This window comes from Trachymyrmex septentrionalis, unplaced genomic scaffold, assembly GCF_001594115.1.
Source record: "Trachymyrmex septentrionalis isolate Tsep2-gDNA-1 unplaced genomic scaffold, Tsep1.0 scaffold211, whole genome shotgun sequence".
Classification (NCBI taxonomy): Eukaryota; Metazoa; Arthropoda; class Insecta; order Hymenoptera; family Formicidae; genus Trachymyrmex; species Trachymyrmex septentrionalis.
The window spans coordinates 455,607-468,826 of NW_017305299.1; the positions used below are offsets into that span (position 1 = coordinate 455,607).

General features: G+C 36.3%; 1 protein-coding gene across 1 annotated transcript in view; it reads left to right on the plus strand.

Annotated features, from left to right (window-relative positions):
* The window catches only part of LOC108748137 (ankyrin repeat and SAM domain-containing protein 1A-like), a 67,505-nt gene extending 65,217 nt beyond the window's left edge, over positions 1–2,288 (plus strand). Inside the window, exon 19 of the mRNA XM_018486164.1 lies at positions 2,241–2,288. Within this exon, the coding sequence (XP_018341666.1) occupies positions 2,241–2,261 (21 nt within the window). The 3' untranslated portion in view covers positions 2,262–2,288. The remainder of the gene's footprint in view (positions 1–2,240) is intronic.
* Positions 2,289–13,220: the final 10,932 nt, after the last annotated feature.

Consider the following 13,220-nt stretch of genomic DNA (forward strand, 5'->3'; position numbering starts at 1 on the left):
GAAATGCCCAGATTGTTAATTGCCAGTTTTTTATTTAAAAAAAAACTGATATATTTATAAATTAATATTTCAATAAAAAATCGATGTTATTATTCATAAAATAAGATGAAAGATTTTATATGTTTTATTATCATATACATTTCCAAATATGAGTTATAATTTTGCGAGTCTAGTGATTGAAAGATGTACATATATTGAGAATTAAAACATTGTCTATAATATAAATTTCCTTGATAAAAAAATAAAATCATATTATATATTCTTCAACAAAATTATATGAATTTGAGTATTAATTTTAACTTAATTGAAACATCGATGTTTGATACAAACAGCGTGTACTATGTACAATGTTCAGCGATGGATTCAGCATCGCTCTGCTATTTAGTTTATACGTATTAGCTGTCCATCACAGAGGTCTCTGAGTGGTTAGTGACCTTGTTTCCATTAATGAACCAATGTATAGGCAAACGGTTACTCAACGATGTGAAAATACGTTACAAACGTATATAACTAATAACGCTTTACGAATAATTATAATCATTCGTCATTGAGATTCATTTCTGAAATAATGTTAGCGTTATTGTTAGAGTTATTACTCTCTAACAGTAAGTACATGTTCCAAATCATTATTTTGCAAAATTTCTATCTGATCACGATCGATATCTGAAACACAAAAGATTAACGTTGAGTTAATAATTAGTTAAGTTTTAATAATTTTTTACTTTTCATTCACATATTATTAATTATAAATGGAGGGAGACAATAATCTTGTAATTTTTTGGCTATTTTAGCTATGTGTATTTAATGCGACGTTAAAATAATCATCATCACCACCGATATTGACACTAACCGTTAGGCTTAACGCAGGAACTGCGCTTTCTATGTGGATTGGCCGCCTGCATACGCCATATTGGCAGTATTCCTCTCTGTTTCGCCTCTCGTTTCATCCTCCCTTTGGCAATTCACTGCTGTAGCCGATACCGAGATGAAGAGACTGGTAGCAAGAGAAGGAGGAGAGAGAGAGAGAGAGAGAGGGGGGGGGGAGGAAGAGAGGAAGCTCCCGGGTATCTATCGGATAATTAGCCGGTGATTACGTGGCAGTCATTTGGGCGGATATCAGTACCCTCGACCTCACCCCTCGATCTCATATCCTCAGGGAAGAGGGTGGATGCCGAAACTCAGTCAACCTGTACTGTCCTGTCGTATATGTCTCTCTTTCTCTCTCTCTCTCTCTCTCTCTCTCTCTCTCTCTCTCTTTCCTCTCTTTTCTCTCTCTTTTGTTACTCTCTTGATTTTTGATTTTATCTCTTTACTCTCTTCGCTTTTATTCTCTTTTCTTTCCTATACTCTAATTTTTTCTCGCACACTCTTTCTTTTCGCTTCTCTCTCTCTCTCTCTCTCTCTCTCTCTTTCTCTCTGAATTTCACTGTTCCATTCCACTTTCATCACACTCTCTCTCTCAACCATACATTGCATCGGACCACCCTTGCCCGCACTTCCTGCATCTCGTTACTGACGCCCAATGCACCGCTGGCGCTTGCATTATAGTTAGTGGTTTTGAGTATGCGTTCGTATATGCTCACACGCATAGATACACGTGGAGAGAGTAGCGGAAAGCCGTAGGTGTGTATACTGTGCGCGTCGAATAGTTCGAGAATAGTAGCCCCCGGCGGTGACCGAAGAGAGAGAAGACCAGACGAGGCGCACCCGACGCCGTCAAACAATCTCATTATCATTCGATTCACGATAATAGAGAGAGCTGATGTTCCCGCCCACTAAAGGACGCTTACATCACTACCTTCCTTGTCGTTGCTTCCGGTGTACGGGATAACGTGTCTCATCAAAAGAGAAATACAGCTTAGACAGCTCATACTTTGATAATACTCAGTGTCTTTAATAACGTATAATGGAAGTATACAGTGAGTGCAAAAAGTATTCGTACAAGGACATTTTTTATAAAAAAACATCTTATTTGTAGAAAATAAACATTAATTAGCAATTTTATATAATAAATACATTTTATTCTTACAAACAAGCTTCGCATGTATTCTTGATTGTAGAAGCTAAATTTCTCGACTGTACGAATATTTTTTGAGCATCCAAACAATACAATTTTTAATTTTCCCTTATTTTTTGGATATATTTTCTATTTATAATTAATACACATCTTTTCGATATATATAATTTTAAAAAACATACAGTCTACTTTAATCTTTATGAATAAATTGTTAATTATCTAGCAAGAAATGATCGTCAATTAAACGTTGAATCGACGAAGCCTCAAGAGCCCTGTACATTTCTTCATCGATTTTACGAATTGAGCGAACCCGTTAGTCAGTATAGATCAGGTATAATCCTTAAAGGGAAGTTGTCCTAACAACACCAACAACAGCAACAACAACAGCAACAGCAACAGCAACAGCAACAGCAACAGCAACAGCAACAGCAATAGCAACAGCAACAGCAACAGCAACAACCACCAGCCACCAGCTTCTTGTAGGAAACAGTTCTCAGTATCTCCGGATAGTCCGCTGTGATACTCCACGATACTCGGCAAAGCGTAAAGCGAGAGGAGTTCCTCCTCGAGACGACGTATTCGCTTCGTGTGGCCGTAGAGTGAGTGACCTCGAAGACCTGGACGAGATCTCTTCCTCGTACGCAGTCAGAATCAGCGATACGCAATCGTGAGGATTGTTTGACACTTGAACGTGCCGCAGGTGGAGCATACGAGATACATCGCAAATATGGATCGAAGACGAGATCTCGCATATTCCTGTCTGAATTACAAAGAAATCGGAACGACTTTTTCGTCTTGCACAATCTCGATTATAACTCTTCATAACGAATTTACCAAATGTTTGCAAAAAATAAATGCTGACATAATTCTATCGAGAACATGTAGTAATTACAAATAATTGAGATAAGAAAATTGGAAGAAAAGAAAAATAAAAGAGAACAATTATCGAAATGTTTCAACGATACAACGATAATAATGAATGACTTTGGTTTTCTTCGGAAATCGTGCGCGGCCAAAATTAGACATTCTGTATAAATTACTGATTGTGTGGCAAGTTTCGTTGAAGTAAGGAAATAATGCTAGTTTAATTTCATTTACTTGCTCTCCGTACACCTTTTTCTCTCTCGCAGTTGACTGCATCGTTTTTCATGCACGAAATAAAAAATTTAGATACTGAATCCGAGTATGTTTGGAATAATCTTGCGTTATCGAATTTAAATCTATTAAATTGATGTTGAAATCATCGTATCGATATCGATTCGACATCAATTCGATGACACATTTCTCGTTTGGATAACATTTTATTATTTAAAAATAAAATTTTTTTAAAAAATATTTTCTCTGTACGAATACTTTTGCATTCACTATATATAATTCTAGTAGGAATAAGTAAAGGACAATGTGAATAGCTGATCATTTGTAGAATATGTTTTTATGGTATAATTTTCTTGTATCTCGACATTCATCTTCTTAAATGTCTTCATAAATGTATTAACAAATTTGCACTGTGTTGTCCTTTAAAAGTTTGCGAGGCACTTTTCAATACTTTTAAAAAGCTTTCTGGCTTAGTTTATTGGATGTGTTGCGACGTAATAGTTTTTTTTAGAGAAAAAGAGAGAAAGCTACTGGACGCAACGCTGCTAAAAAATTACTTATTTTGGAAACTGTGGAAAAGGGTATTTCAAAAATCGAATGTAGGATTTAATAGAGGCAACGACAGAAAATGACTTTGTCCTACGTAAAAATTGTCAAGGGCCGAATGAGAGCGCCTCCGGAAATTCGCGACTAAAATAGAAAATAGCTTTCAACGAGATTATTCAGCATTACAACAGCTGCACAGCTTGCAGACTTCTGTTTACAAATAATATATATATATATATATATATATATATATATATATATATACATATATATATGTATAAACCCCATCAGTTTTTCCGTCTCGTAATATCGGTCGACAGTGATTAATTTACTCTTATTACTTTATTGAACTCGGCCGGCGATCTAAAGTCTAAACGGTTAAGTCCGTTTGAACGACGCATGGCGAGCACAAAAAGAAAGAGCGCGAGAGTGGTACATGCTGTAGTGGGGAAGTAACGCGCGGTGCAATTAAATAATTTAAGAGTCGTGGCGAGGAGAGCCGTATAGCCGGGCGCACGCGACGCGGACCTCAAGAGTGCCACCACATGTGGGCACGATGTAATCAGGGAAGTTAATTGAAGGTCTCTCGTCTCTTTCTCTCCTGTCCTGTGCTACCCTATCCGTCTCGCGCTCGGCATAGGTCTCTGGGTGATACGCGCTCTCGAGTGTACTCCCTCTTGGGGGCACGCGCGGCTCTACGCGCACTTATTCTACGCGGCCTCAAAGTCGAGCCGATTGACTCATTCACCGGGAATAAAAACACAACAAACTTGTCGGCGAAGTTGAAGGGGGAAGGGACGAAGAACGTCGAGACGCTTGACGACACGAAATGAGAAAGAGAGTCGGGAAGAGAGAGGGAGAGAAGCGTTCCAAGAACGGCAGAGTAATCGCGCGGTTCCGCGTGACGTCACGAGCAGAAGGCATTCAGATTGAAGAGCGCTCGATGACTCTCGAGATTTGTATTGCCATTAATAACGAGGCGGGGGTGAGCCACATTCGCTTGCCCTGTCGCACGCCCCGACGTTCGTTGTAGACGTGTACCACACATACAAACGTTACGATACTGTTCGAATATTTTCCAAATATTACATTTCAGGATCGTGAGGGAGAGATCCTCAGCAATCGTAAGATGATCTTACGACTCTCGTATCGTCCGTGTTCGATGCATTTGCAGAACGATGTCGGTATAATGTTGTCGACGGTACATTTTCCGGCTGTCTTTTCATTGTCGACTCGCTGCCTCGCTATCCAGCCGACACTCACCCGCAAATATAATTACTGCCGTTTAAGCCGCTTCCATTGTGTGCGGAACGCTTGACTTACCCGACGTCGCGCACAACCGCCGTAGGATGCACAGAGGGAACACGACGGCTAGGGGTTGCGACGGGGATGGAACGAAGTTTCGGCGAGAGAGTGAGGGGGCTTTCTCGTTTCTGGGCACTCGTAGCCACGTGTATTGTTCGTCGGAGTTGAAATCGATGCCGTCATAGACGTACAGTCGATTCTCACGTCGGTCTCCATGGCGCCAATCAACTGAGAGGCATATTTGTTTCGCGAGAAAAAAAAATCATAGGTTCCCGAGTCTTCGATCTTAGACTTCAAAGAAATGTGCGATTAGAGTTATAAACTACATATATAATTTCTATTTTTTTTGTTTTCTTCTTATATTTACTTTGATTATAATTGAATCGAAATACCTTTTTAACCTGATAGGAACAGAGTAACTTTTAGGATGTCTTTATATCTCAGTAGCGAGAAAAATGTCGATTATTGTAAAATATTCTTTTGTATATATATATATATATATATATTTTAACATACTTTCTTTTTTAATAACTATTCTTTGGAATAATTAAATATGCAATTTCATTAAAAATCCGTAATAAAAAAAAGTTATATTAATTAACATCTTTATTTTTCTAGAAATACTGTCATGATAAGCTATTATTAAGTGCTTATTCCGTTTAATATTTAGTTTCTATTTATTTTTTTCAGAAAATTGTGATTAAATCCATATCTAGAATATTCTCAAATACTAATAAATAGAAAAATTAATAATGTATGTGCTGTTAATAACAATAATTTTAATTGGGGTGTAAAAACTCGCCAAATGATTATTTGCGTAAAAAGAAGTATGTGATTGCTTTTGAATTAATCATCTAGATGTCGATTATATTTTGAAAACTAAGTAATATATTCTAATCAAACAGTTTTAAGAGGAATGTAACAAAAAAATGAAATGTAATCTTGGAAGCAATTGGGGTACTAAAACGCATTATTTTAAAAGCGTTATGAAGTTCTCGGTTAAAATGATAGCATGGATTTCTTCTTAGACGCCAAATTGTTTCTGCGGAAATCCGCAGCCGTCATTTCGCACGTTCCCTGGTTACACCATTCGTGCATATCTCTCTGCTCCCCATTTTTAACGCATGCGTGAACATCGTATGTCATTTCGCAGGCTGGACGCGGAACAATGCGATGCCAAAAGGGCGGAAGAAGCGCGACGTCACACCGACAGCAAAATTATGTCATTATCGCTATCGTTGAAAGCTTTGACAGCGTAGAAATATCATTAATTTCTCATCGGATATTTTGTGGTAAGCGCATCCAATTCGTACATTTCTCTCGCATTTACTGTTATAAAAAGGATTTGTAAATATGACATTTTTTGTAATGGAACAATTTCGGTATACTAAACATTCACTCTGGTTGTTAATCCGCAAAGAATGTTTTAGAAACAAATGACATTTCTATAGTTCTGCAACTTCTAACAATCAATCTGTAAAGGCTTTCGTTATTAGATGCTCTCTCGAAAGGAGCTTTCGCCCTTCACATTTTGACGAGTGCTTCATTTACTGACTGTCAAAGATTAGGTGCAGAAAAAAAAAACCTTTCGCGAAGAGAGAAGCTAGCCGTGTCTCTGTAGTCACTCATTGCTGGGGTTGGTTTGAAGGGGGTGAAGCCAGGCAACAGGAATGCAAGCATCTGTTTCTGTATCCAGGTTTCTCATCCGCCTTATTGCCATCGCCGTCCTTTTTCTCTCATCGTATCGTTTTCTCCCATCTCCTTTTCCTTTCTCCATTGCTCTTTTGTTTCGAAGCTGCGAAGTTGTAACCTTTGTTTCCTCAACGAAGAATAAAGCAACGACCGTACCGCGCCATTATATTATTAAAAGAGCATTTAGAAAGAAACTTTTACACACATTTTTTTATATGAATAATTTTATTTTATAACAAAAAAATTACAAATTTTATATTTCAATTAAAATTATGAAAAAATACCAAAGTTACAAAAACGTTAAATTTTTGGCTAAGTGATTTTATTCAACAAACGCTTTTGGTTTTTTAGAATACGAAAAATATTATTTACATATTTATTCTTTTTCGAGACAAATCACTCTCATTCTACATTTGCTATTATTAATTTGGATGATATTTTTTATGTTGTAGTTATATTTGATTAATCAGAAAAAAAATTTTGATAAACAGAAAAACATCGTATATCGGAGTAATGCAATATGGCAGCAAATTTTACGAAATAACTGCAAAGTCACGATGACGCCGAACATGGGTAGCAATAAAAGAGCAATTTGCGTGCATTGGAATAGTAAACAGAATTGCATGAGAATAACGACATAATTACTCGCATATTCCTAATAGGATTTTGATTTCAATTTCGTCTAGAATCAATGAGGAATGTTTGATTTAATCTACCGAGAACAATTACGCTGCGCAATTTAACGGCGTTTTACAATATGATATAAAGCAGCTGATTCGAAAGCACTCAGGCGGCGAGTACTCGAGAGATTGATGAAATACGGGTTAAATAATTAATAGAATTGTCCAATGCACCGGCATCGTTTTATATAATATCACGTTACGGCGATTGATTAAGCGAGATTATCAACAAAGTTACTCGATTTGTTACATTGTTGCATTTTATCGTAAACGAACGTTTTAGCATAAAAAGACGAGCTTCAAGGCATAATAATTTAATTTTAGAATCATTATTTTCAACGTACTTTTTTACGTACATCACACTCCATACTCTAATAATAAATGCATACTAAGGGAATATTCATAACTGCGTTATAAAACTTCAACGATATTTTCCCACATTCGCTTTTCTCATGTCCGCTAATCAAACTTCCATCAGCTTCAACTTTTTTTATCAGTATTCTATAATTTTTATCTGCAACGTCTCTCTTTTTCCCCTCTCATTAGCATTAAGTAACAAACACGAACAACGCCGTTACGATATCAGAAGTTTGTTTGCAAAATTGAGTGTGAGTCCCTCCGGCGTTTGTAAGTAGTTCGGGACATTCTGATCGGTATATCGTCTGGATGATCGGTCAGGTGAACGAAATGCTTGTACACAGTTACACACAGGGACCCCAGGAAACGAGCTTACTGGTGCATTCTGGGTCCGCTCTTTGGCGAAGGCAGGCGAAGGTTCCTCTCGCGCGCGTGCAGCGGCTCCCGCGCGTTCGTTCGTCTGACGCTTAATACCGGTTTCACGGCTTGATAAGCCGAAGCGTGTAATTTTGCAGCGGCTCCGGAGTCGGATAAGCACCAGGTTTTCTAGTTAAGTGGACCACAAAATTCGGGGAAGCCTATATAAGGCTTTTCGAGGTAGACGGCGATCAGTTGAGCCGCGGAGCTCTGTGATACAACATCGGCATATCCGAGCGGAATTTTAACGTATTCTCGCGTATTTTTCTCCATCCGAACTTGAAGCAAAACTTAGAAGCAAAGATTATTATCAGTGAATATAGCTGTACGATTCGAATATGCATTTAGAATATCTCTAAGGATTTCATTATCTATTCATTATATATTTGCTATGATATATCAAAGATGGAAATGCGTATTGACGATGGATAGAGAGAGAGAGAGAGAGAGAGAGAGAGAGAGAGACAGAGGGTAAAAGGGTCGGGAGAGGAAACGCGTGAGAGACGTGCGGGGCAAAGGCATTCCGCCGATTCAGGGATGTAGACAGGAAGGATGTTCGTCGAGTGCCATCAACTTAACTTGTACCATGGCAGAGCGAGCACGTTCCCGGAGCTCCTTGGACGAAGAGAGCCAAGCCGGCATAATAAGCTTTGTGCATCGACTACCCGGGAGAGATCCCTCTCACCGGGTGGGTTGAAGAGCTAGCAGAAGCATCAGCGTCGGCAGCAGCAGCGACAACGACGAGGAGCAATAATAAAAGGAGCCTTTGCCTTCTTTTTCACGCTGCTGCTCGTACTCGTGCCTACGTACGAGCAATCGGAAGATCGAGGATCCTTCGGTCAGCTTAGTAGTGCGCGGTATTCTGCATCCTCTCAACTGAGTATATGCGACACATGCCATCGAAAAATGCGGAAAGTTAATTACGACTTTGCCGTCTACGATGTGTCTCCAGCTTTCATAACTTTTTTGTCAAACTTTGCGTCACCTAAAGGTATCATCTAGGGTATAACGTCTATGCAGAGAGAACATTCAGTATCATAACACCTCCATTTTTTGAGAAGTAATTTACTAATTTCTTTTTTTTTTTTACATGGAAAAAATAATTTTCTGAAATATTAGGTTGGAACGAAAATTTGTAGCGCTACTTCATTTGTCATATCATGTCTATATTAAAAAAAAAAATGAATTATACTATTCGACAGAGCAAAGTTTTAGCTTTAAAAATTTGTTTTCTTAATTGCGCGATACAATAATTTTTAATAAACAGTTAAAGTTAAAATGTTGAGCAGTAACAATAAATCTTAGGAATATTAAAAAAAAACCATTTTGTAGAAAGAACTTTAAGCTTTCATGTTAGAAAATCAAAAATTTTCGCAAATTTTTTGCACGTGACAGATTCATGAAATAAGAAGAAAATCATTTCGTCCTGTTCGTAATTTTCTATATATAAAAACAGAAGCTCAAAAGCATAGCATCTTTCGAAAGTGAAGATTTTAAGCTTTAAAACTCTTTTTAAATTTAAATTTCGTTCGTTTTTAACAAACTTACAGCTGTCTGAAGTTCTTAACACTATGAATTTCTTGATTGAATCCAATATCTAAAAATATTGCTAGATACAGATCTGAAAATAATTGTTGCATCATTAAAATAATTATATAGGATGTTCAAGATGGTTGCTAGAATTGCAAAACTTTTGCAACATTAATTATCATGCACCCTAACATCATTATTTTAATAATCCAATAAATTTTCAGATCTATCTATATTTTCAGATTCAGTAAAATCTTTAGATTTTGGGTAGGAAATTTTCAGATAACCCTTCTTTTCGTGTAGACTGTGAAAATTATAGAACGCGAAACTAACGCGTATCTTATCAATTATTGTTATTGTTATTACGATAACTAAAAAAATGTTGTGACAAAATTGAATAGGTACATGTCATTTAGTTTAACTGCGGATTTTGCTTTATTCGGCGTATGTAATTTCCAACAAAACTAAATATTGTTAATTACTGTTCAATCAATATTATTAGTAGATATAATTAGCTGCCAGCAGTGAAATAAAAAATATATATATACCAAGAGGTCTGACGTAAGAGGTTATCATCCTTTGCTATCGACACAATGTTACGAGAATACGCTCTTCTTGTAACTTTCTGTATTTATATATGACATGAACATGTTACGTATGAAGACATGGTGAAATGATGCGGAGGATTCCGATATCCGATACACTTTCTGGCTAATCGAATTTTTTTATTCACGTGTATATTTTTCACACAGTACCGATAAGCCGCTTTGCCTACGTGGGATGTGCACTCGTTCGTACGTTCGCATAATTCTGCATCGCATGATCGAGCTAAATATTACACGATGCACCATCATCTAGACTCGAGATTAATCGACTCTGGCGGACATTGGTTGTGAATATCTGTTGACGGCGTGCTGGGGTTGTAAGTGGGTTAAAGGCACTGGTAGTTGTTTAGGGGGATAAAGTGCATAGTTTGCTTGCGCTTTGGAAACAACGGTAAGTGGTTCGCCTAACGAAGTGGATTTGATACAAGCCCTCGCGAGCAGGATTAAGTACAAAGAAAAGGCATAATCTAAGTAAATCGTTATAATAACCGATATATACATATACACACTTGTCTTTTCTAGTTTATAAAATCTACAAGACAAAGAACGGCTTTAACTAAAATTAAAGTTAATTAATATTGAATTGTGTTCAGCAGAGAGAAAGTAGCTTTGTAACTGTTGTAAATTCCTTTAATATGATTAATTTATACATTTAACGAGGAAGTAAAAAAAAGCGATTAAAACCAATTATATTAAAGAATTTTATAAACGCAGTCATTAACCTTACGTTTTTTAAAATATGTTGTATTTTTTTTTATAGAAGGAAAAATTTTACAGCAGTTACAAAATTATTTTCTCTACTGAACATAGCCAATAATTTTATGTCTTAAAAAATGTTGTATTTTTTATAGAAAACTAGTAAATTCGTAATACAAAAAAAAAAGAACTATTTAAACTGAAGTTAAAATCAATAAATGTTGATGAGATTAAGTCTATGTCTTTAATAAGTTCATTTTTGTATAGATTGTTATCCGCAAATTCTAAATATAGACATGAAAGGTTATAATACAAGGAGATCGGGACAAGCGTGTGCGGTCTTTCTACAAATGTCATCGAAGAAAATATGTCCATTAATCGAATCGAGAACTCATTATGCCACGTTATATTGTCAGGACCATCAACGAGTCTAGTGACAGTGAGTTCGAGCACGATATTCTATGCCTTTTCTCTCGTTTCATCTTTCGAGCTATCGGTCTTACTTAATTCTACAAAGTACCGAATTGACGGGATCCTAACTCGGATCGGTGGCGTCGAGCAGCGAGACGGCTGAAGTACTCGTTGATTTTCCTTTTTCATTTTATTCGATATGATCTGTCGCGGCATTGTACTCATTGAAAACGAGTCAACCGCACGCAAGATCAGGAGCTGGGCATCACGAACGAGAGTAGATCATGGAGGCTTCGGCTTGTTCGCGATGACGCCGCAATGGTGGTAGTAGTAGTGGTGACGGTGGGTAGGTCGTTGCGGTGGTTGGATGTATGGTTAGTTGGCAGGTAGGTAGGTTGGCTGACTGGTTGGCTGGATCGTTTCCCACTCCAACTAATGAAAGGAGATTCGTAGCAGGGTCTGGAGGTTGTCCGTTTGCTCGAAGTTTAAAGTCGATATGTCCTCTTCGTCATGAATCACAACGAAACAGGATGCAGGGACCAGGGTAAGGGAGGAACTATGAGATTATCCATCTCTTCATGATAGAATGTAAAAGAAAGATTCTAATTTCGTTTATTTATAATTTTCGCTCACGTAAAATCTGCTTTATTTGCATTTGTGTAATTTATATCGATCGAATACATGCAGATGGAATGTTATAATTATCGTGTATATAATATTACTTTAATTGATGTGATTTAAGATAAGATACTTTCGCTTAAAAATGTACTCAATTAATTATACTTAATTATATTGTACTTAAACAATTATATTTATTTAAATGCCTTCAAATGGTCTTGAGTGCTTTCTTATATAATACTACGTGTATAGTCCTTTAAACTCATTTTTTGCAATAAATTTATTTACAGATTTCAATATTCATTCAGCATTATTAAGATCGTTCGAAGATGCTTATGATCATCAAATTGTTAAATAATTAATTTAACCTGTAATATTACTGCGGTAGTTCAGTGGAGTTTGCGTTTCAAGACTGAACCATTATTTCAGTGCGCAGTTTAAAGGACTACATACACGTATTGTAGTATCAGTATAAATTCACATAGAATTTTATAAGAGCACTCAAAATCCAGTTAGATCGACTTAAAGACATTTATTTTCTATTGGTTATATACTCACATATACGGTCCTATGAGTATATTCTTATTATTAGTTTAATATTGTATATTTATTTATTGAAGTAATTTCATTAAAAGCGTTCAGTTATGATAAACATTATGAGTTCTTTGAATAAATTTCCAAGGTAATTTTTTCACAGTACATTGCTTATGTACTACGAATTATATCTACCTATGTAAAAGTCTAAAGCTCTGAAAAACACACCTCAGCAGTATGCAAATTAATATCTTTACAAAATTTGCATTAGGGTGAATATTGATTCATGAGAACGCAAGAGCTTCGAGTATTTGTTAATATATTATGAACAATATGGAATGAGAACGGTACAGCTGCCCGCGCACAAAAACAAAAAGACTCGTGAAAAATTACATTTGTCAGCAGTATTGTATTGTCGAGTAATACATGGATTAATAAAAATATATTTTATGTCATTTAATTGAGAGTCGTTTTATCCTTCAACTAGATTAATACTTTTTAATATTTGTTTTAATATCGAATGAAGAATAGCAGCACATAAAATTGTAGGGACAATAAAAAAAACAATCAACTGAAAACGAGCGGCGTATTCTCTCTGGCGCAATAAACGGATTTAATATCTTAAGTAAATTATACAATATCTACGAAAAAAATCAATATTATGTTTCTGTTATAGATTAAATCTAATTAAGATGTATTACGAATAATTTTTTCTTA